Raw genomic sequence first — 23,733 nt, forward strand, 5'->3', positions numbered from 1 at the left:
AAAAAAACCTGAAGCAAGTATAATTTGGCGCCTGGGGGCCTTTTTTTTGCCAGGCGCCAGCCCTAAGCTTAGAGCGCCAAAGGCGCTCGCCTTTTACAACATAGATTATTAGTGCTCATCACGATTGTATGTTTTAGCTGTCTAATTTAATTCAAGAAAATTTAAGAAAATAAGCAAGTTCCAATATTGAATTTGCAACTCCAACCTATAAATGGCATCCCATGTTTGTTTTCATCAACTTAAGCAAAAGCTTGGAAGAAAAAAAAAAGGGCATCTCCTGCTATATACCGATACCAAAGTTAGCAATGGCTGGAAGTTGCAGTACTAGAATGGGCGCCATTGTTCTTATTTCCGTTGCTAGTCTTTTTCTAATGTGTCATGCTGGTACGTAATATATACTTGATTTTTTGTGCGACTTCTTTCGTTTTTGATTTCTTTCATTTTTAATATCACGCACCTCCACCTCCGGTGTGTTGTCCAAAGCTAATCAAATCAAACAATCGAATTCAATTGAAGTCGGTTATGATTGGGTTAGCTGAAGCTGAATTCAAGTACTTACTTGCCTGTACAACAGTTTATTCGAAGTGCTCAAATATCATTTAGGCTGGTTAATTTCGCTAACTTGTTGGGTTTTTTTTTTTTAGCCATACGTACAGAATTTCTGTATAAGTGCCAAGTTACAGATAGGAGGAAGGCACTCATGACGGATAGTGCCGCCATCAGTACTCTACGAAAAGATGGATTTAAAGAGGGTCCAGCAGCACCAGCAGGTTACGTGATGGATACTTTGCTTTATTACCGCGTACGTGAATTCGATGCTACGTTTCACGGAGAGTCTTGCCTGAGTAGTTTTGATTGTGATGAGAAATGCTCGAAAGTAAGAAATACTGTAAGGAACGACAAGACAGGATTAAAGAGTGAATGTGTCTACGATAACGATAAATCTCCACAAACTTCATCCTGTGGCTGTTGCATAGATAAAAGTACAGTCGACTTGAGCGGCCCGATTGACGCTAAGGTTCACGTTTGATTTACTTGTGTTATTGTCTGCGTCTGCGAGTCTGACTGCGTGGGGGGTCTGAAGGCCTTTGATTTAAGCACAAATTCTGATTTGGTTGCATATTTACACTTTCTTTGTTGCATTTGTTCTTCTGACTGTGTTTGTTTTTGTTCTTATTCCTTCCTGTATAAAATACCTTCCAAGGTATATTGATTTTTTTTGAAGTTGTAGTGAAACTTAATGTTTCAGTTGCTATGTACTGAAAAACCATCTTACGATTCAATGGCGCAAGAATCGTGAAAAACGTCACAGGCTCTCACTTTTGGAGTGTGTGAGAGCTAGGTTGGTTCTTGTTCACGGCTGTAGTTTAAAAATATTGGTAAGTGAAGAAACAAAAACCTACACATTGAGTTTCATTCAGGCACGTAGAAGAAGTAGCGAAACAGAGGTACCCTGTACTTAAAAAATTAATACTAATAGACTCATTGTGAAGCAATATCTGCAAGAGTTTGAGCTGCACTTCAGAAATTCCGCAATAGACTAAACTTGTGTATTGAAACAGCAGCCTAAAGATAACTAAAACAGGCTAGAACTTAGCTTTAAACTTTAAACACCTAACAGAAACAATAAACCTGAAACACGAATCTTGCTATGGCTAAGACCATAAAAATACAACTCCTTTCCATCCTTTTTCAGTACCACATTTCAGGGGGAAGAAAAAAGGACACCATGATAGATCTGACTAAACAAATGAGCAATAACGTTTCCTAATAGAGAACTACCAAAAACATGAATAAAAATAAAACAGGAAGAACATCCCAGCTTGATTCTAGGGGATAGGCGCGCAACACTCCCATTAACTTGCTTTTCTCCTCGATATTTCAATCTTCTTCACCATCACCACCATCAGTATTTTCGTTGTCATCATCTTCTTCTGATGAGTTACTCCAATCTTCTTCGTGGGAGGCCTCCCATTGTACTTTCCCTAAATAAGTTCCTGTGCCAAGTGAAAATATGCTCTCCACATAGACAGATGTACTGAAAGCGGAAGCCCTTAGAGATTCATCATGGGCATAAATAGTTCCAAACGTAGAATGTTTTGGGTCATAATGAACAATATGTAAACAATTATCAGCCAGCTTTAACAATAACACAATCTTTCCATTCTTCAAAAATTGCAAGGGCATAAAACTAGATACTTTCCCAAAATGTTCTCTTAGTTGAATGATGAAAACTTTGGTCCATGATTCCTCCTCTTCCTCCCCATTGTCCTTCAACTCCCACAAACCTATAACGTCAGTACCATAACAAAAACAACAAAGTGATCCACCTAAGACACACAAACATACTATGGCATTTTCATCAAAATCCGGCAGTGGCACCGCATCGAACTCTTCCGTCTCGAATTCAAATCTAAGAAGAAAAAAGACGTGCAAGAAATTTCTCCGTTCCAGTTGTGCTATCCAATAAAAACCTCCATTAACAGGCCATCGACCCATATCACATGATCTTGGATAATGCAAACCATCTATATCAACGCTATCAACTCTTGACCATGAATTTGCTTTCAGAGTATAGACATATACCTCACACCTAGACCAGCGACCATATGAAGCCTGTGTCAAATGTACCACTTTGAAATCCTCAATTTGTTCATCATATCCAAAACCATATTCTACATAATTCCTATCCTTAACCTGCTTTCCAATAGGTGGATTCGGTAATCTCTTACATTCATTCGTAGTCGGGTTCCACAAGATAATAATAACATAGGACAATGATGCATCGTCCATCAAATCAATGTGCCTTAACAAAACCAAACCATTACAACATCCTAAAACCTCAATTTCCTTCTCGTTAGATTCATCAGGGTATTCGATATGACTAGTTCTTTCACATGTAGATAATGATGTATCATAACTAAAGGTATAAATATGATTTTGATTATGAAACATGAGATTGAATTTGCCCATTTCGACAGCATAATCATTTCGCGCTTTAAGAAATTTGGGGCATTTTAATTGACTGTACCACGAGTGGTTTACGCACCTGAATCGTGCGAGTGATTTCAGAGGAAGCCGAATAAAAATGTCTGACAGGATATCCCATGGTAGGTTCATCCTGCAATGAATCAAAAAACAGTTATTCTAAAATAAAATAAAATAAAAACAAACCCAAAATCGAAAATCCAAAGCAAATCAGAAATCAAACCCAAAATCGAAAAATCAAAACAAATCAGAAACTGATGCGTGAGACTTAGACAGTACCTGCAAGAACGAAGATATGAAGAACCCTAGCTAGGGCGAAATCTTATACTTATGGGAGGAAATGAAATGGGGAAGTAAGAAACCAGTAGGTTTTTATCTCTAAAAATTATTTTTCAATGAACGGTCATAACCTCATTTGACTCTTTGCCTGTGGTCAAACCTAATGAAATGGGAAAGTAAGAAACCAAGGGTTTCAGTAAAGACTAACAGGGGTTAGTCCACGAGTGAGTTGGAGGGAGTTTAATGTATTTTGAATCTTGGGGATTTTGAGTGAGTGTAAGAGAGTATTGGGAGTTTGAGAGAGTTTGGTGTGTTGAGTGTAGGGAGTTTGAGACACTCTCCCAAAATCTCTACTTTTTTGAGAGATTTGGAGTGAGGCAAAAATACACTATAAACTCTCTAGAACTCCCCATAACTCCCCAAAAAAAACAAACTCCCTGTCATTCTAATTTTTACCACTAACAGGGAGTTTAAGAGTTTTTTTCAAACTCCCCCACGACTAACGGGGTTTTCTAGGGAGTTGGGGAGACTCTTCTAAACTCTCCCACGACTAACGGGGATTTTAAGAGACTCCCTCGAACTCCCTCACGACTAACGGGAAAAAACACAACTACACCCAACTCCCCCAACTCCCTTGAGGACTAACACCCTGTAAAGAATATCTGCTGTCTAGTCAAAATTTGACCACAGGCAAAGATTCAAGCGGAAACTTAGTGTCCTAGTTCATGATGTACACACTCCACAGTCAGAAAGCACACGGCTGTGATAATTTAGCACTTTAGACTGTCTAAGCCAATTTTCGTATCACACCTCAAATTTATTTTTAGTCATAAATATTGATTAAAAAAATTTAACTCACAATGACAGGTTTTAGATTTTGTAGTCACTTTCTATCATGTGTTACTATTTATTGTTTGAGTTAAAGTTTAGGCAGCGTTAGCAAATCCCCTCTTTTGGGTCGGAGGCCCTCCGTTCAGGTTTTGGATTTGGTTCCCGGCCAATTTTCCAGCAATATTTTTTTGCATTGATAGACGGTAGGAAGTTTGAAGCATTTCACCCCCATCTCATATTTCCACTACCATCATAATATCTTAGTCTAATCGTTTAGAATGAAAAAATAAAGAGCAATCCTCTTAGAAATCCTAAGGTTCTTTGTTTCCCTAGCAGAAGGACTAAGTTTCAGTTTTCCTAACTAGACGGACAGAATGTAATCGGTTATCCTGGTTAGCACAAAATCGGTCGGAAATGACCTTTTAGTCCTTTGAATGGTTAACTTAACCAAACCGGGAATGGGAACTCGATATCCAACTTCGCTAACCCTCGTTTTTTACGTCTTTTCTTCTCTGTTCTCCCTCATTTTTTACTCTTCTTCGTTGGTAGGCGTTGTTGATTGTACTTTATTGTTGTTGGAGTCGACGGCGGTTGTGTCTGACCTCTGTTATTTTGGTAATGGTTAAATTGCGGTTGGTATTATTAGATTTTGCTACTGCCAGGATTTGGTGAAATCTTTTTATTTAGCTGCTGCAAGAGTTTTCGATTGAGTTTAAATTATTGACCTAATTTTCATATTTTGTTGAACCTGTTTTACAGATTTTCTAAGAGGAACCAGTTAAGAATGTCATGGTAAGTTACTACAAATTATTTTTTTCTATCTTGCTGGGTTTTTTTATTGGATCCAGTCCATGGTTTCAAATTGTGGTTTTTTTAGATTAAGGTATTGAAGCAACATGTTGAATGAGTGTAATGGTGTTGGTGTAGCACCAATGGGTATGATCAGACCATAACTTGTAATCAAATTAATTATTCCGTTGGCGGGAGTTTTTAGGCCATTGCCAATGGTGCCTTGTCCTGAGACTCGTATTTCTAGATTTACACATGCTTGTCTTTCGATTTCATTTGGTTAGTGCATCTACTCACTTGTCCAAAACTGCATATACGTTGTCTTCCATAATAGGAGTAACTTTGTTCATCAGGCTATAAGTGACTATAAATGGTGCTAGGGATGCAAATTTCTTTCTATAAGTGCAGCACCCTTGCAAAAACATGCAATTGCTACTTGTAGCAGGGATAGTTGGTTTAATGAAGTCCCTAACTGGATGGTTAAAACCGTACAGCAGGACTTGAACAATGTGTCAGCTTAATCCTTTTTGAATGAAGTATCTTTCTTATTAAAGAGCGAAAGAAAGGTATACTCCTAGACTGTTTTAATAGCCCTACTCTTAGTGGCACCGGGAAATAGCGAAGAAAAATAAACACTCACTCATGTTCCCGGAAAAACGGAACATGGACTGCCACCAACTATGTAGTTTCACTTAGTAAATCACCTAAAGCTCGATTTGTGGAAGGTGTCATTCCTTCTTGATTTATAAGTTTCTCATTATCTTTTATCCTTCAATTTTGATTTTCAGATTACTGGATTAGGTTCTCCACATGCTATATCAGTCATGTTGGAATATTTTCAACGCCGCTAACCAAAGGGGGGTCCTTGGGGGCATCGCCCCCCAGGCTGTGGTCGACAGGTGCAAAACCATCCTATTTTGCACCTGGTGGGGGTTTCAAGGGGGCAACGCCCCCGGAAGAATTTTTTGAACTGAAGGTTTTATTTGGCCGATAAAAGCCTGTTCGAAAATTTCGAATCCAAAAGACACCATTGATGTCTGTTGATGAAGGAACCTGACGTTTCGTGAATAGAAACCTGTTGGCGAATAAAAAAAAACCTATTCCCAACAGGTGCAAAACCCTTTATAAATAGCTTCTCCCAGTTTCGTTTAACATATAAGAAAAATCAATCTGTTTTCTCTATTTCAAAAAGCATCATCAGAAATCAGAAATCTCTTTGTGTGTTCTTGATTGAATCAAGGGGTACAAACCTTGAATTCAGTTTTCGTTGCAGGGCTTTCATTGTATTCTGAAGGCAATATTTCGCATACCTGTTGTAATCGCCAATTGTTATTGGGAGGGTAGAAATATTTGTCTAAAAGAAATTTATACAAGCCTTGAAAGTTTTGGAGTGCAACACTTTCTTCTCTGTGTCATTCATCCTTTGTGAAACCCATTTTTTTCCAACAGTTTTTAGACAAATAATTTCTGGCAATGGAGGGTGAATCTTCGAATTCGAATGCTACTGCTCAATCTCTGTAAGTGATGAACCAAATCTTTACTCGATTGGAACGTTTTGATGGTGAAGGTTTTACCCGTTGGCAAGAGACTGTGAAGTTTTTCCTGATCACCATCAAGTTGTGGTACATACTTGAAGATGGATTGGAGGAAATTCCTGCTGCAACTGACAATGACACTGAGGAATTGAAGGCTAGACGAAAGCAGCGTCAGGAAGATGATTTCATGTGTCGTGGTCATATTTTGAATGCTCTGGACAAACATGTGTACAATGCACATCGGAGTATTGGGACTGCAAAGGGATTGTAGACTGCGCTTGACAACAAATACAAGATTTCTGAAGCAAGCAACAAGAAATTCCTGATTTGCAATTTCATGGATTTTAAGATGGTTGACAGTAAGTCAATCATTGCCCAGGTCAGTGAACTTTTACTCATAGTTAATCATCTTAAGGATGCTGGAATTGATCTTGTTTCTGCGTTTGTTGTTGGGGTTATTATTTCTCGTCTCCCCCCTTCTTGGAATGGTTATAAGAAGAAACTTAAGCATGCTGAGACTGACTATGATTTAGAGGCCTTACAACGTCATCTTCGCATAGAAGAGGACTCTCGTAAGCGAGAACTTAAGGATAGTCCACATTCTGAAAACCATTCTAAGGTGAATAGCGTAGAAGAATCTAAAACACCGAATTCCTTGAAACCTAAGAATGATACTCAGTTTAAGAAGCATCCCAACAAGAAGAGTAAGAAGAAGGGCGCTGGCGGCCCTTGCTACTTCTGTGACAAACCCGGCCATTTTGCTCGTGACTGTCGTCTCAAAAAGAAACAACAGCAGAACCAGAAAAGGAGGCAAATATGGTCGATGACAAACTTGTGATCGTGGTGCAAGCCGCCAATGCTGTTGCTGAAACTTGGGGTGGATGGTGGTACGACAATGGTGCAACCATCCATATCTGTAAGGATAGAAATCTTTACAAGACATACGAACCAGTTAGTGGAGAAGGAAACGATGTTGTCTCCGCAAACGGTCAACGCAGCAAAGTTATTGGGAAAGGCACTGTTGAACTCTCGTTTACTTCGGGAAAGACTGTGACTCTTACTAATGTTTTACATGTCCCTGACATCGTGAAGAACCTTGTTTCCGGCGACCTTGTTATGAAGGCTGGATTCAAGACGACCTATGAGTCTAATAAGTTTGTGTTGTCCAAAAATGGTGTGATTGTTGGACAAGGATATGCTTGTAATGGGATGATTAAGCTTAATTTAATAAATAATGGTTCTGCTTATATTGTTGACTCTGTTAATTTATGGCATGGTAGATTAGGGCATGTGAATTATGGTTCTCTTAGAAACATGAATCGATTAGGCTTGATTTCTGATTGCAATTTTGATCATGCTTCTAAATGTGAAATATGTGTGCAAGCAAAGATAACTAGAATTTCCCATAAGTCTGTAGTACGAAATTCTTCCTTACTTGAATTAGTACATAGTGATGTGGGTGATTTGCATGGTTCTGCCACTCGTGGTGGAAATAAGTATTATGTCACTTTTATAGAAGATAGTACTAGATATGCTTATACATATTTAATGAAATCTAAGGATGAAGTCTTTGATAAATTTTTAGAGACACAATTAGAGCACAAAATTAAGATTTTACGTTCTGATCGTGGTGGTGAATACTTTCCTACTGAATTTAATTCCTTTTGTCAAGAGCATGGTTTAGTTCATCAACGTACTGCACCTTACACACCTCAACAAAATGGTATGGCTGAAAGGAAAAATAGAACTTTGATTGATATGGTTAATTGCATGCTTATAAGTTCTGGTTTGCCTAATTCTTTGTGGGGTGAAGCTATGTTGTCTGCATGTTATATTTTGAATAGAATTCCTTTGAAAAAGAAGAGTGTTTCTCCTTATGAGTTGTGGTTTAAGAGGAAACCAAACTTGAGAAGACTTAAAGTCTGGGGTTGTTTAGCATATGTTCGAAAGCCTGATCCCAAAAGACCAAAGTTGGGAAACAGGGCTTATAAATGTGCTTTTGTGGGATACTCACTTAATAGTATCACCTACAGATTTATAAACCTTGACACTTTTGAGATTATAGAATCTGTAGATGTGGAATTCTTTGAGAACTTAAATAGGAACAGTTCTCAAATGCAACCCATGGAGAATCCATTGTTACCTGATCTAGAACCTATGGAGATTGATAACAATGATGAAAATCCCTCTCCTACTCATGACAATGATATTTCAGTGCCTACTGAAGATATCGAACCTAGAAGGAGTAAGAGAGGAAGGATTGAGAAAAAGCCTGATCCAAACTTTATTTATTACCTTGTAGAGGCAAATAAGAATAGAATTCTTAGTGTTAACCAGTATGTTATGCATACTGATGATGACCCTAAAACTTATGCTGAAGCCATGAGTTCTAGAGATGCAAATTTCTGGAAAGAAGCCATCAATGATGAAAAGCATTCGCTTTTGACTAACGGGACTTGGGTATTAGTAAATTTACCTCCTGGTGCTAAAGCAATAGGAAGTAAATGGATATTCAAGAGAAAGTTGAGAGCTGATGGTGAAGTTGATAAGTTTAAGGCAAGGCTAGTTGCCAAGGGTTATAAACAAAGACATGGTATTGATTACTTTGATACATATGCTCCTGTTGCCCGCATCTCATCCATTCGTTGCTTGATTGCACTTGCTTCTATTCATAAGTTGGTTGTGCATCAAATGGATGTCAAAACTGCTTTTCTAAATGGGGATTTAAAAGAAGAGATATATATGGAACAACCTGAAGGTTTCATATTACCAGGCCAAGAGAAGAAAGTTTGCAAGTTAGTGAAATCTCTCTATGGTTTGAAGCAAGCCCCTATGCAATGGCATGAGAAGTTTGATAAAGTAGTTTTGTCATATGGTTTTGTGGTGAATGATGCGGATTTAAAAGAAGAGATATATATGGAACAACCTGAAGGTTTCATATTACCAGGCCAAGAGAAGAAAGTTTGCAAGTTAGTGAAATCTCTCTATGGTTTGAAGCAAGCCCCTATGCAATGGCATGAGAAGTTTGATAAAGTAGTTTTGTCATATGGTTTTGTGGTGAATGATGCGGACAAATGTATCTATAGTAAGCATGATAGTTCTGGTTGTGTGATTCTCTGTTTGTATGTTGATGATATGTTAATCTTTGGGTCTGACATATCTGTTGTGGAAGAAACAAAGAAGTTTCTTAGTTCTAACTTTGATATGAAGGATTTAGGAGAGGCTGATGTAATCTTGGGAATTAAGATCCTAAGAAAGGGAGATGAGTTGGTTTTAACTCAATCTCATTATATTGAGAAATTTCTCAAGAAATATGGTCACTTTGATGACAATCCATCACCTACTCCTTTAGACCATACTATCAAGTTAATGAAGAACACCGGCCGTACTCATGCTCAACTTGAGTATTCTAGTGTTATTGGGAGTCTTATGTACGCTATGCATTGCACAAGACCGGACATAGCCCAAGCCGTGGGAATATTATGTCGTTTCTCAAGTAATCCAGGATATGAACACTGGAAATCAGTTTCAAGAGTTATGGCTTACTTGAAAGGAACAATAAATTTTGGTTTGCATTACCAAGGCTATCCCGCTGCACTAGAGGGGTACAGCGATGCTAACTGGAACAATGTAGAATCAAATTCCAAGTCAACTTCTGGATGGATTTTTACATTAGGGGGTGCTGCTGTGTCTTGGAGTTCCAAGAAGAAGACTTGTATTTCTGATTCAACAATGTTGTCAGAATTGATAGCTTTAACTGATGCATGTAAGGAGGCAGATTGCCTTAGAAACCTACTTATGGAAATTCCTTTTTGGAAGAAGCCAACTCCGGCGGTCTTGATTAATTGTGATAATCAAGCTACAATCTATAATGTCTCTAATAAGACTTATAATGGAAAGTCTAGACATGCAAGTCTTAGACACTACATGGTTAGGCAACTACTCAAGAGGGGAGTAGTTACGGTTAACTTTATTGAATCAAAGAGGAATTTGGCAGACCCATTTACGAAAAATCTACCAAGTTCAGTGGTTTCAATAAAAAGGAAAGAAATGGGACTAAGGTCTGTGAAGGAAGTTTGATCTCCCATAGCAGAAACCCAACCTATGTTTTGAAAAGGATAAACAAGGTTCAATGTGGTACCAACAAGTTATGGATGTGGATTATGGAGCACTAATATAAAAACTTCCCATTTCTTATTAGTGCTGGTTTCTGCAAGAAAATAGGATGGATGTAAATCCTTAATGAGTCTATGATTAGTAAAAGGTGTATCGCAGAAACACCTTCGAGACTTACCTATATGAGTATGGAAATAAGGCCGTTTCCTAAGAGAAGAAGACCGTTCTCTAAAGAAGACTCATGAACAAGGATATAAGCACATGGCCATTAACGTGCTTGGCTACAGAACACATGATTTTATGAAATCAATATGTGTGGAGACTCCGTTTTATCATAAGGGGTACTTGGTTCAAGACTGGTTTCACCATAGAACCTCGATAAGGCTTTGAGTTTCTTACACTAAGTGAAGGTTCAAATCCAAAAAATACCTATCATTTATGTGTTGATTTCAACGATGATGCTTAGTCTCAATTGTGCTTGAACTACGTTGGCTTGATCCCACTCGGGTACGTAGGCAGTCACTTCGGTGATGCAGTCACTCTGATTTAAAAGTTTTAACTTTGTTTTATGGTTTTTGAAAATAGGGGGAGAATGTTGGAATATTTTCAACGCCGCTAACCAAAGGGGGGTCCTTGGGGGCATCGCCCCCCAGGCTGTGGTCGACAGGTGCAAAACCATCCTATTTTGCACCTGGTGGGGGTTTCAAGGGGGCAACGCCCCCGGAAGAATTTTTTGAACTGAAGGTTTTATTTGGCCGATAAAAGCCTGTTCGAAAATTTCGAATCCAAAAGACACCATTGATGTCTGTTGATGAAGGAACCTGACGTTTCGTGAATAGAAACCTGTTGGCGAATAAAAAAAAACCTATTCCCAACAGGTGCAAAACCCTTTATAAATAGCTTCTCCCAGTTTCGTTTAACATATAAGAAAAATCAATCTGTTTTCTCTATTTCAAAAAGCATCATCAGAAATCAGAAATCTCTTTGTGTGTTCTTGATTGAATCAAGGGGTACAAACCTTGAATTCAGTTTTCGTTGCAGGGCTTTCATTGTATCCTGAAGGCAATATTTCGCATACCTGTTGTAATCGCCAATTGTTATTGGGAGGGTAGAAATATTTGTCTAAAATAAATTTATACAAGCCTTGAAAGTTTTGGAGTGCAACACTTTCTTCTCTGTGTCATTCATCATTTGTGAAACCAATTTTTTTCCAACAAGTCATGTTATCAGATTCTGGGTCTCTCGTATGAGAGGATGGAGCTGATTTATGTTCTCAAGGTACTCTTCTAGATAACTATATCATGAAAAGTGAGTCTTGCTCATGCAGCAACTACACAAGTGAATTCAGGTACTAATCTTATTCTTTTGGCTATGGCGAATATTTTTCCGTTTAATATTTGCACTGCATACTGATTCTTACTTAACAATCGCTTAAATTTTCAGTTTTTTTTTTAACACTGAAAACTTGAGATTCATAAATTGATTCCCCTAAAAATTGAATTATCAAAAAACCTTAATTAGGGTTCAATGTAATTTTCAGTTAAGTAATTGTTAATTGTTTAAGTTGGGATGCCTGGGTGATTGTTGGGTGGCCAAGACTATGGGAAAAAATTCTTTGGTGGCCTTCACTGATTTACACTGGATTAAAAAGAATGTAGTAGGAAGTAGTAATGTACAGCTTAAAACTGAACAAGGAATTACATCAATGGATTGAGCTCAGAAGAAACAAAGGATAAGTTGATAATCCGTTTCTTGTACTGATGACATACAAAATGGCAGTCAATTTCGATATGCTTGGTACGTTCATGAAAAACATCATTGTGAGCAATGTGAATAGCATCCTTGTTGTCACAGTACAGTGGAGTTGGTTCTGACAGATTAACTCCCATATCCCATAGAAGCCATCACAGCCAAACAATTTCTGAGGTTGATTGTACAAGAGCTTTATACTCTGCTTCAGCACTAGATCGGGAAACTACATTTTGCTTCTTACTACGCCAAGATATTAATGAACTACTCAGAAATATGCAATAGCCTGTAGTTGAGCGTCTATCTGTAATATCTCCTGCCCAATCTGAATCTGAATATGCACGAAGGGAGAGATCAGAAGTGGACGAAAACGTAACTCCTTGATACAATGTCCCTTTGATATAACGTAAGATCCTGAGTACAACTGCATAGTGAGTGGATCGCGGAGCTGCCATGAACTGACTAACTATATGCACTGCATGACTGATGTCTGGTCAAGTAATAGTTAAGTAGCTTAGACTTCCCACAAGCTGGCGGTACAAGGTAGGATTAGGAAGGAGTTTTCCATCAGAAGGACTAAGCTTGTTATTCAATTCAAGAGGTGTGGCTGCAGTTTTATTATCCGTTAATACAACACGTTGAAGAATATCTGAGGCATATTTTACTTGAGAGATGAAACAATCATCAGATGAGTGAGAAACTTCTAAACCAAGAAAGTAATGTATGGAGACTAGATCCTTCATTTCAAAACATGAACTAAGATGAGTTTTAAGAACATCAATGCCTTTCATGTCATCACCTGTAATGACCATATCATCTACGTAGAGGAGTAGAAGAACCATACCCCTTGCAGTGGAGCGAGTAAACATGGCTGAATCATACGCACTTTGAGTGAATCCGAATCGTAGAACAACATTGGAAAACTTTTCAAACCAAGCACGAGGTGCTTGTTTGAGTCCATAGAGAGGTTTACGAAGCTTACATACTTGATTAGGAGAGTGAGACATTCCAGGTGGAGGTCGCATATACACTTCTTCTTGAAGATCTCCATGAAGAAAGGCATTTTTCACATCCATTTGATGTAGATTCCATTTTCGAGCAACAACAACAGCAAGAAGAGTACGAACTGTAGTCATACGAGCAACAGGGGTAAATGTTTCTTCATAGTCGATACCATACTCCTGAGTGTATCCTTGAGCAACTAGACGGGATTTGTATCTAACTATCTTGCCGTCTGAGTCAGTTTTAATTTTGTATACCCATTTACTTCCAATAACAGACTTTCCTGGAGGTAGTACAACCATATCCCAAGTATGAGATTCTTTGTGTGCAACTAATTCTTCGTCCATAGAGTGTTGCCAGACTGGTAGTACAGATGCTTCCCTGTAAGAAGTTGGTGCATGCACAAATAAAATCGACGATAATGAACAATGATAGTTTGCAAACCTGACTGGTGGTCGACGATTTCGTGTTGGTAAAGTAACATTGTCAGATATAAGATCCCCTTCTTGAGAAGCTGCGTCAGGATTAACCATAGAGTGATCTTGTATAGCTTCCCTATTTTCAAGAGGAGTAATATCTGTGGAGGGAAACTGAATGGATGTTGATGGAGAACTGGAATGAGACGTATCCTCAAAGGGATCTAGATAGGAGAACTGTTCTAAGTTGGGAGATTTACTAGTGGGGAGAGACCAAAAGGGTATATTTTCCCAGAATGTAACATGTCTGGAAACACGTAGTCTTTGACTCTATGGATCATAGCAGCGATAACCCTTTTGTTCTATGCCATATCCTAGGAATACACATATAGCGTTCTTTTCGCTAAGTTTGGTTCTTTATCTCTCGGTAAGAAGAACGAAGCAGGTTGACCCAAAAACACGAAGCTCAGAGTAATTTGGTTTCTTGTTGTATAACCGTTCATATGGAGACATTCCTTCTGTAACTATGGATGGAATACGGTTTATTGTGTAGACTGCAGTCAGGACTGACTCACCCCAAAAGTTAGATGGAACTGATGCTGACAAAAGTTGTGTTCTAGCTGTCTCTATGATATGGCGGTGTTTTCTCTCTGCAATACTATTTTGCTGTGGAGTTTCAGTGCATGATAATTGGAGAAGGGTACCTTCTGTTGCAAGGAATTCTTTGAAAGGAGTTGATATATACTCTCCTCCTTGATTAGCTCTGAATGTCTTGATGGATTTTCTGAATTTGGTCTTGATCATTCTAGAAAAGGTTGTGTAAATTTTTAAAAAATCTGATCTAGAACTGAAAAGATATATCCATGTGAAACGAGAGAAATCATCAATGAAAATAACATAATATAGTTCTCCTCCCTTAGAGATAATATGATATTTTCCCCATATATCTGAGTGGATGAGATCAAAAGGTTCGACAGAATGAGTTATACTACTATTGAAAGGAAGAGCAGTTTGTTTTCCTAACTTGCATGAGATGCAATAAGGTTCTTTATCAACCTAAATAGTTCCTAACAATCCACTATTTATCATATGAGTGAGACGAGAGAAAGACACATGGCCTAAATTAGAATGCTATGACATAAAAGGAGACACAGACGGAGAAAAGGAATCTGCAGTTGCAGTTGCAGCAAGCTCACTCTTTGACAGTCTAGGGGAAACCATTCTTTTGAGAAGGTACAATCTTCCTACTCTACGTTCTATCCCAACAAGCTTCTCTGTCTTGGGATCCTATATCACACAGCCAGAAGAGAAGAAGTAAATGTTAAATCCCTGATTACATAGTTGTCCAATTGATATAAGGTTCATTCTTATTTTTGGAACAAGTAACACATCAGATATATGTATCTTGTCAGAGATTTTAATCTGACCAATATGACTGGCATCTAGTTCAGATCCATCTGCAGTTTGGATTTTAGGTATAGTAATAGGACTTTTCTGCTCAAATATGCTAGAATCAAATGTCATATGGTTAGAGGCACCTGAGTCAAGAAACCAACCATTTGAGAAGATACCTGCGGAAGTAGATAGTGCAGATGCTGCTGTAGAGTTATTGTTGCCCATTGAAAGTGCATGTTGGAGCATTTCTTGTATGTCAGCTAGGTTATTTGGTATAGATGCAGGTGATGCATGGGTGGATGGTGCAGGTACATATCCAGTTCCATTAAACCTTCTTCGTTCTCTCATGTTTCTGGAAGATGGTGAGGTGCAGTTTGCTACTGTATGTCCTGGTTCCTTGCAATAGTTTCACTGAATTGGAGAACTTGATTCTTGTTGGATTCTTTGAGAAACTGAAGTGTGAGGTCCACTCTGCAGTGGTGTCACAGTGCAGTTCTTGGCTAAGTGACCTGATTTCTTACAGTTGTAGCATTGAGTTTGTGAAAAATCACGAGATGTCTTCTGTGTATTGAAGTGATTGTAAAGTCTTGCACGTGAAGGAGCTGCAAACACGGCTGGTATATCTGGCTTGATTCTTTTTCGAGTTTCTTCAGTGATGAGTTCTGACAATGCAGCCTCAACAGATGGAAGAGGTGATCGATGTAGTATTGAGGCTCTTACAGTCTCAAAATCATCTTTTAATGCCATTAAGAGCTGAACTAGTCGTGATTCTTCTTTGTATTTCTGCCATAGCTCTATGTCAGCTGTCCAGTTGGGTTCCATTAGTGCTAACTAGTTCCATATAATCTACATCTCAGAGTGGAATTCTGAAACAGATTGTTCTATTTGTTGTTTCATAGATCGGATATCTTGTTCTAGCTTATAATTTTGAGCAAAATTAATTTGTGTATACCTTTTTGAAAGAAAGTCCAATGCATCTTTGGCAGTTTCAAAACCTGTAAGTTGCATGCTTATGGAAGTTACAACTGTGTTGCTTATCCAGGTTAAGATCTTGTGATTGTTGACCTCCCAGCTTTCAGCAGTTTCTTCTCCAGCTTCTTTTCCTTTCTCAGTGATAACGACACTAGTTGCAGGATTTTTGGCTCTTCCATCAATATATCTCCGCATGGATTTTCCCTTGAGAAAACTTCTCATTAACAAGGACCAATGATTGTAGTTGGTTCCATCGAACTTCACAGTAATGGGTTGATAATCTTCACGTGACATGTTAAGTGATAATAAAAGAGGATACGTGATACTAGGGTTTGAGTTTTATGATTCAAGTACTGATTATTGGTTGTTGTTTGTTGCAGTGGAAACACGATTTGATTTAGGGTTGAGAGGAACCTAGCTCTGATACCATGACAGAATTTGTCATGGTATATTGGATTATGTAAAGATGTGAATAATGAATTACATGTATCTGGTCTTATATACAAGAACCAGAGATATAAAAGGAAGTAACTTAGCTTACACGACAAGTAATGTACAAAGATACAGATATATCAGGAAAGGGAGAGATATCTCATAGATATATCAGGAATATCTCGTAATAACTGTAAAATCCTTAGTTTGTTGCCAGTATTTTTTTTTGTTGGTGTATACAATTTACCCATTTTTTTAATCTTACTGCCTGCCTCAAGTACCTCTTTTAATTTATACTACCGCCAAGGTCATTAACCCATTATATTCTATAGCATCCTGAAAAGTAAGGTACCCATTTTAATTTATACGACCATGTTAGTAAGGTACCCAATACGGTTTATACACTGTCCGAAAGAATATACGTACTAATTTGCTCATAGAGAAGTGAGCTTCGCAGCAGGCACCCTACTGGTGTTAAATGATAGCTATTTAGGTAGGGACTATTCTGCAATTTCAGGTCGTCCTGATCCTATAATTAATTATTTAACAGAACTAAAGTTCAGCTCAAATCAAACCGTAAGTTTTACTTCCTCCGTCCCATTAATGAGTGACCTAGTTACTTTAGATTTTTTCCTACCATTAAGTGACCTATATCACTAAATAAGAAGATATTTCTACCATTAAATGATCTATATCACTAAACAAGGACATATTTCTAAAATTATCCTTTTAATTGATTATAAGAAATATGCATAATTTGATCGGAAAATGGATCATTTGTCCAAATATTTTTGAATCACGGTTCAAATGGACGAGTAAAAAATAGTTTGGGTGAAATGGCCAAAAAAGAAAATAGTAAGGATGAAATTGGTTTCATCCTAGCTTAAATTTAAAAAATAGCAAGGATGAAACTGTATACATCCTGTGTAAATTAAAAATAAGAAAAAATATTTGAAAATGGGCACGATGAAACTGGTTACATCCTGCTTATTTTTACATTTTTGTCCATTTAAACCGTATCAAAATCTAATTGTCCATTTCACCCAGGAATTGTTGATTTTGGTCTTTTTAACCAATTTTGTGTAATTTAATAGTCATGTTTATATTCGTTACGTAGGTGTTTTTAATTTGATAGTCATGTTTATATTCGTTACATAGGTGTTTTAAAATGTTTTTCAATGGTACGAAGTTTGCGAACATCCGTGGTGTAGTTTGAGAGATAAAGCATTTCAAAATTTCACTTTTTATTATTCATAAGGGTATAATTGTAAAAAGTGCTTAAAAATACTTTTCCGCTTGCTTGTCTTAGAAATTGTGCAAACTTAAACTAGGTCACTTAATAATGGGACAGAGAAAGTATTATTTTATTATTGTTTGATGTGTTCATTTGATACACACTCATGTTTATTATCTATGCATTTGAAATCCCAAAACAACAAGGAGCATTCACTACCCCACACACCCAAGACTTGCCTAAGAAAGATTTGGGGAAAAAAACAGTACAAACAAAAATGTTCGACCTAAATCGTATTTTTATTATAGGGAAAGCTGATTTGTTTAAGGGGAAAGCTAAAATTGTTTGACCATGGTATATTTTATTTGATTTTGGATCATTTAAAGATAGGAGTAAAAAAATGTCTTTCCCCTTACCAAAACGATGAGTTTACCATTCTGTCCTCTACTATTTTTTTAATATCGGTCTTAACCTAATCTTACATTGGATCTGCTATGGAACATGCATGATTAACCCCAAATCATTTTCATGATTGAATTCTATCGTTTTTCTGTCCAAAAAGTTTTCACAAAAAATAACATGAATGATAAAAGATGCCAATTGGAACGATACTGGTAAAGGAGAACAAGGAATTCCTATACACAGGACAAGAGAACAATAGTCTCTTGCCGTCTCTACCTCACTTGCTTCCTAGGATGGTGATCAGGTGATGGGATGAATAGCCCAATCTTTAAACTTGAATATCTAATTATTTAGTGCTTGATATAGGTAATCTAACATGTCAGACAAAAATCACTCATGGAAATATGTGAGACATTTGATCAAACACCCGTCGAGCATGCAAAGAGAACTTCACATCCATTATGGATGATCCATATGAACGAAATCCCAAATACCAAAAACTATATTTTTCTTTTAACCCAACGTCCAATATACATTTCTCTGGATTTAATTCGAGTGAATTCAGAAACATAGTTGGTTTTGTTACCTCGCAGATGAGATCAGAGTATACTAAAAAAAATTATTTGATTGCAAAAATTGATATTCATTTGATTGCAACATTTGCTATAATACAGATAGAAAAATCACATGAGATGATTTCGTTGATAAAATAAACTAAGATTTAAGCCATCAAACGGCACGAGAAAATTTTAAGGAAGCACATCCAAAAGAATACATGTGTTTTTCTTCTTCGGGCGTAATGAATCTTTACTCGGCTGCTACGGTCTGTTAGGATATTGGTTTAGTCGGGGGTAAACCGGTAATATGAGATAATTTCTAAAAGCCAAATACAAATCTCAATAATATTAGCCTTCCCCTTAAAATGCTGAACAAATCAGCTTTCCTTGTAACAAAAATCCTAAATCATAAGAACTCAGAAAATTATGAGTGAAGCAAAAAAATTCAACTACACCGAAAAAAGAAAGTAGCTTTAAACTCGTGTTGCCTGCAATATCCTTGACGTAACCACTTCAAAGTCCTCTTTAAGTTCCTGAAAAGCATAAAGTAGGACTGGTAAGAAGAGGAGTAAAGGGTAAGAAACACTCAACTGCAGCACTCAATTCTGAACTTTCATATCCATTTCCTCCAAACTGCTTTTTTACAGAGAAAATAACTTTGATAAAGAAGAAACGATCTCAAATTTCAATTTGTGGTTAGCAAACATTGGTTTAACACCACAACATGTCCATACCTAATAGTATTAGCAGTTGCAGCTTGAATAAACTCTTTTAAAATGTTCAAATACTAAGTCCAAGTAACTTACGAGCAAACATTTACTAAAAAGCTAATATTTGGTCATCACAATCGGAGTGTACAAATTCATGCTTAACAACAACAACTCAATTAACATAAAACTTTTTAAGCTACTATAAACCTGAATCTCCCACAATAAAACCGTCTTCATCGGCTTTAACCACTTTCGAGGTATCAACATCACCTCTCCCTGTACTGCAAAAAACAAGGATTTGTAAAGTGATGCGAGCTCGGTGATAAGGTAATTGATTAAGGATTATTAATGATGATTTTCTTACCTGGGATTGTATATAAACCAATGAGTCAGGCAGAGTGTGCTCGTCATTTCTGAAGAGTGAAGAGCAAAAGACAATATATTAATATGTGCAACCACAGTCCTAAGATTTTAAGAACTCTGCCTTTCAAGTAACCACAAAGAAAAACCTAGAAATGAAGCCTACCTTATATCTTGGAGAAATTCGAAGAATTTGGCTGTGCCATCTTCCACAGGCGGAATATCCTCAGCTCTTTAAAACGACCCAATATTAACAAAACACCCACGCAGTGTCTTGTGAATTCGAGGTATGAGGCTGAGACATCGAAATGGTTAGTGCAAGGGAACTAACCGAAGAACAAGTTAAAGAGACATGAAACCCCAAAAAAGAAATTTAAAATACACCACCAACTTTATAAGATATAGCCTAGTAACTTTACAAACTTGATTTTGAGTACGATTTACACAAAATAAGGAGCACTTCCAACAGGAGAATGCCAATCTCAAGGAGAACTGGAGACGTAACATAGGGAACATACATGAATACAAGTGCATATAAAGAGTAAAATAAACAGATTACAAATGACGAACTTAAGAACACAGAAGATAAGTAAATGAACAAAAAACATTATAAAAATATCTATCGGGATTTAATTTTTAATAAATAGTCATCCATGTCCATCTGTATTCTAGATCAATTAGTTTCACGATGTCGGGGCATCACCAACTTATTCGACAAAGAAGGCAGGAATGAGTACATGAAGCAGGGACTGCTGATGGCCTGGCACCCATAATCTGATCAGATACACCTTACTATCCGTTCTTGCATTGGAACCTCGAGCTACAATTGACTGTAGAATCTGCACGACAAAATAATCTGATATCAAATATAAAGTACTATATTGTCGAGAAGCAGGGACTGCCGATGGCACAACAAAATCCATAATCTGATCAATATAGAGTACTATATTGTCGAGATATCAAATGGCACAACAAAATAGCCAAAATATTTTTCTTAAGTCATAAAAAATAAATTGGGTACGATACTTTATGGTCGTATAAATTACAATGGTAAGTGATACAGGCGGTCGTATAAATTTAACTAGGCAACTCACTCAGACGGTCATCTAAAAAAAATGGGGTTATTTAGTTCAAACAAACACCGCAAAATCTAAATAGAGAATACAAGTAGATTGGTTTCCAGTTCATGGTCCCATCCAGCTTCACTAAGAATCTGAGGGATATGATAGTTTTACTACTACCTGTTCTAGGTCTTCTCACTATAATCCAGCATCCCAGTTCAAGGAAAGGGTTTCTAATCGATAGTAAACCATACCGAGTTTTAATGTAAACGGTCCAACCCATTATATATAGGCAGTTATCATCAGTTGGCGAACTGAAAATCATTGTGTGTCTGACAGCTTAGGGTTTCATCTACCAAGTCGAAACCCAATTTAACCACATTGTAATCCTAGCTAGACATTCATCACTCATGGTAGCAGATTAGATTCTATGTCAGAACTGTGAAGCTTCTTCCTATATAATACAAACAAATCCCGAACCCTTCATATTTTTTTTTGGCAAACAGAGAACTCAGTAGCCTAGGTTGAAGACCCTCCATAATTCCAGGTAAGGTACCACTTCTTCTCGCCATTCCAACTCTCAAGTAGTTAAATAAAATTCAAGTTTATTGCCTCCAGTTTCTCCAAAAACTCCAGAGATTTTCATTCTTCCAAAAACTTAATCTGTCCACCTACACACTACTATATCATTACCGAATCAAACAATCCAGCACCTAATACTACCAAATCAAAGATTTCTTGTAATCTCAATTTCACTCAAAATCTATTCTAACAAGTTGAGAACTACTATTAGATAATACATAAACAATCTCCTGAACCAAAATCCACCAAATTTCACAAAACGAAAACCAAATTCCATAATAAAACTCAATTCATCTGTATTCCCATCAACATTTCAAAAGAAATCAAATAAAGACCAACATTTCAAAAAAAAAAAATCCTAAATTCAGTCTTTCGAATGGAAAAATGAAGAAACAATAGGGTTGAGGAAGAGAATAGATACCAGAAGGAGAATGAAACCATAGCAGTACACGCCTCTCAAATCCTTGTGAAATCCTTCTAACAACAACAAATGATCCACCTCTATCAATCCCCGATCTCTCCACCTTCTTATAATATCTCTTTCTCTCTCAATCTTCTACCCTAAACCATTTTTATTCCAAATCAAATCAACAAACCAAAATCAAAATCTCAATTCCTCCTCCTTCTTCTTCGTTTTCTTCTACAATGAATCTGAAGCTTCTCTGAATCTGATTTCTTCTTGAACTGGGGTTTTGAGAAACAGATTATACAAACGTGGTCCTTCTATGAAGATTAATGGGGTTTTGAGAAACAGATTGTAGGAAAGATTAATTGAAGACACCATAACTCATTTTGATTGACTGAGACGTGGTCCTTCTATGAAGCTTGACCCTCTATGAGGATTGCTCAAAAATAAAAGAATTTACATAATGCAGATTAAATGAAGAAACATACATAATATGACAATCAAAATTCCATAAGCTAACCCATTTGATTTTCCAAATACATAAACTGATTATTAGTACTAATATATAACATGTTCCATTATAGTTTACCACCGATCTCAAAATTAATTCTCTATAAATTATTTTGCATTATGTCACCAACCATTCAAGAGTTGAACAGTAATATTTCTCTAACCTAATTGGATCATCAAAATCATAACCTCGAACTTCATTTGGAGGATAAACTTTAAGATCCAGAAAATGAAGACCCCCAGTTTCATAACCTGAACTGCAACTAAAAGATCTACTCGTAGACTTCGAAGACAATGACCACCTAAATTTTTAGATTACTGTGAAGGTAATGAAAATATTTTTGAGAAGAGTTATCATTGTGTGGATTCTGTTATGTGAGTATGAACTCTCGTATAAGATTAATATTTCATTTATCTCTATCATCGTATTGCTGAGCAAAGTAGATCTATAGAGATGGAGAGGTGAAGACGGCGAGGTTTTGTAACATATATGTTTGTTGAGAGAATGAGAGTGGATAGATTCCCAAGTTTATATAGTGGTCATCTTTGTAAACCCTAAGGTCTAACCAGGGCTTGGGCCAATATTAATATCAGTTGGCCTATTAGTTCATTAATATCTACCGAACTAATACCTGCTTCAAGAAAAAAAAAATGGAAATTACCAACGCAAAAAAAAAACAAATTCATTCGTAGGAAATCCAATAAAGGAGCCATGGGTGTATTTTCTCCATGGATACGCAAATATAATCGACCTTTTCCAATTAGTATCACTACTTTCATTAAAAACAAAATTGCACATCTCCTTTTAATATTATAATATTGGTTATGTAGGAGTTAAATATCGCACACGTTAATAACTAAGCGAAGTAAAGAATACAACCTAAGTGAAGGGCGTCGCACACAGCAAAGTTGAGATGACGCGCCAGATGATGTCAGCAAAGTCACGAGTAAAGTGTGAAGAATTATGCGAAGAAGTATGCTATGCGAAGATGAGCGAATGTGTCGCATAGTGATCCCGAAAATAATGGGATTCTTAGCTGTCATCCATTATGTAAAATCCTATATAAAGGAGAGATTCATTGTTTCTAGGAGAATTCTAGGGTAAGTCTTAGTCAAGAAATAGGGAAAGAGAGAGAGAGAGTAAATCAAGGTCTCAAGCAGAATTATTGTAATACTTGAATCTGTCTTGTAAGCATTGTCAATCTTCGATTAATAAAACAAGAGTTCATAATGATCACCTAGAAATTGGATCATTTTTAGTGAAGTGTAGTTGTAAGATTTCTTACAACTACATTTTTGGCGCTAGAAATCAGATCTGGATGATAATTCCTGATAGCATATCATAGATTTTAAAGAAAACAGTGTGATCACAAAATTTAGAAATGGTAAGGATTGAATCTGTTGTGG

At 36.9% G+C, this 23,733-nt stretch overlaps 1 protein-coding gene and 1 long non-coding RNA gene across 3 annotated transcripts; both read right to left on the reverse strand.

The window, feature by feature from the left end:
- Positions 1 to 1,531: 1,531 nt before the first annotated feature.
- On the reverse strand, positions 1,532 to 3,331 carry LOC113340493 (F-box protein CPR1-like). Of its 2 annotated transcripts, XM_026585635.1 has the most exons (3): positions 3,268 to 3,331; positions 3,050 to 3,121; positions 1,532 to 2,616 (listed from the first exon to the last, which is right to left on the reverse strand). In XM_026585635.1, exons 2-3 carry the CDS (start codon positions 3,107 to 3,109, stop codon positions 1,882 to 1,884), a joined length of 795 nt encoding a protein of 264 aa, XP_026441420.1. In that variant the 5' UTR covers positions 3,110 to 3,121; positions 3,268 to 3,331; the 3' UTR covers positions 1,532 to 1,881. The 2 variants fall into 2 exon arrangements, with proteins under 2 accessions (XP_026441420.1, XP_026441419.1); XM_026585634.1 differs by having other exon boundaries at positions 1,532 to 3,121; positions 3,268 to 3,328.
- Positions 3,332 to 20,135: 16,804 nt separating this feature from the next.
- Positions 20,136 to 22,816, reverse strand: LOC113340496. The gene is made up of 2 exons (XR_003355507.1): positions 21,832 to 22,816; positions 20,136 to 20,606 (listed from the first exon to the last, which is right to left on the reverse strand). It is a non-coding gene; the product is annotated as an uncharacterized LOC113340496 (long non-coding RNA).
- Positions 22,817 to 23,733: the final 917 nt, after the last annotated feature.

This window comes from Papaver somniferum, unplaced genomic scaffold (assembly GCF_003573695.1).
Source record: "Papaver somniferum cultivar HN1 unplaced genomic scaffold, ASM357369v1 unplaced-scaffold_22, whole genome shotgun sequence".
Lineage (NCBI taxonomy): Eukaryota > Viridiplantae > Streptophyta > Magnoliopsida > Ranunculales > Papaveraceae > Papaver > Papaver somniferum.

Bases quoted from the DNA above. Each gene is read 5' to 3' on its own strand.
- LOC113340493 (XM_026585634.1), bottom strand. From the start codon at position 3,120: ATGAACCTACCATGGGATATCCTGTCAGACATTTTTATTCGGCTTCCT.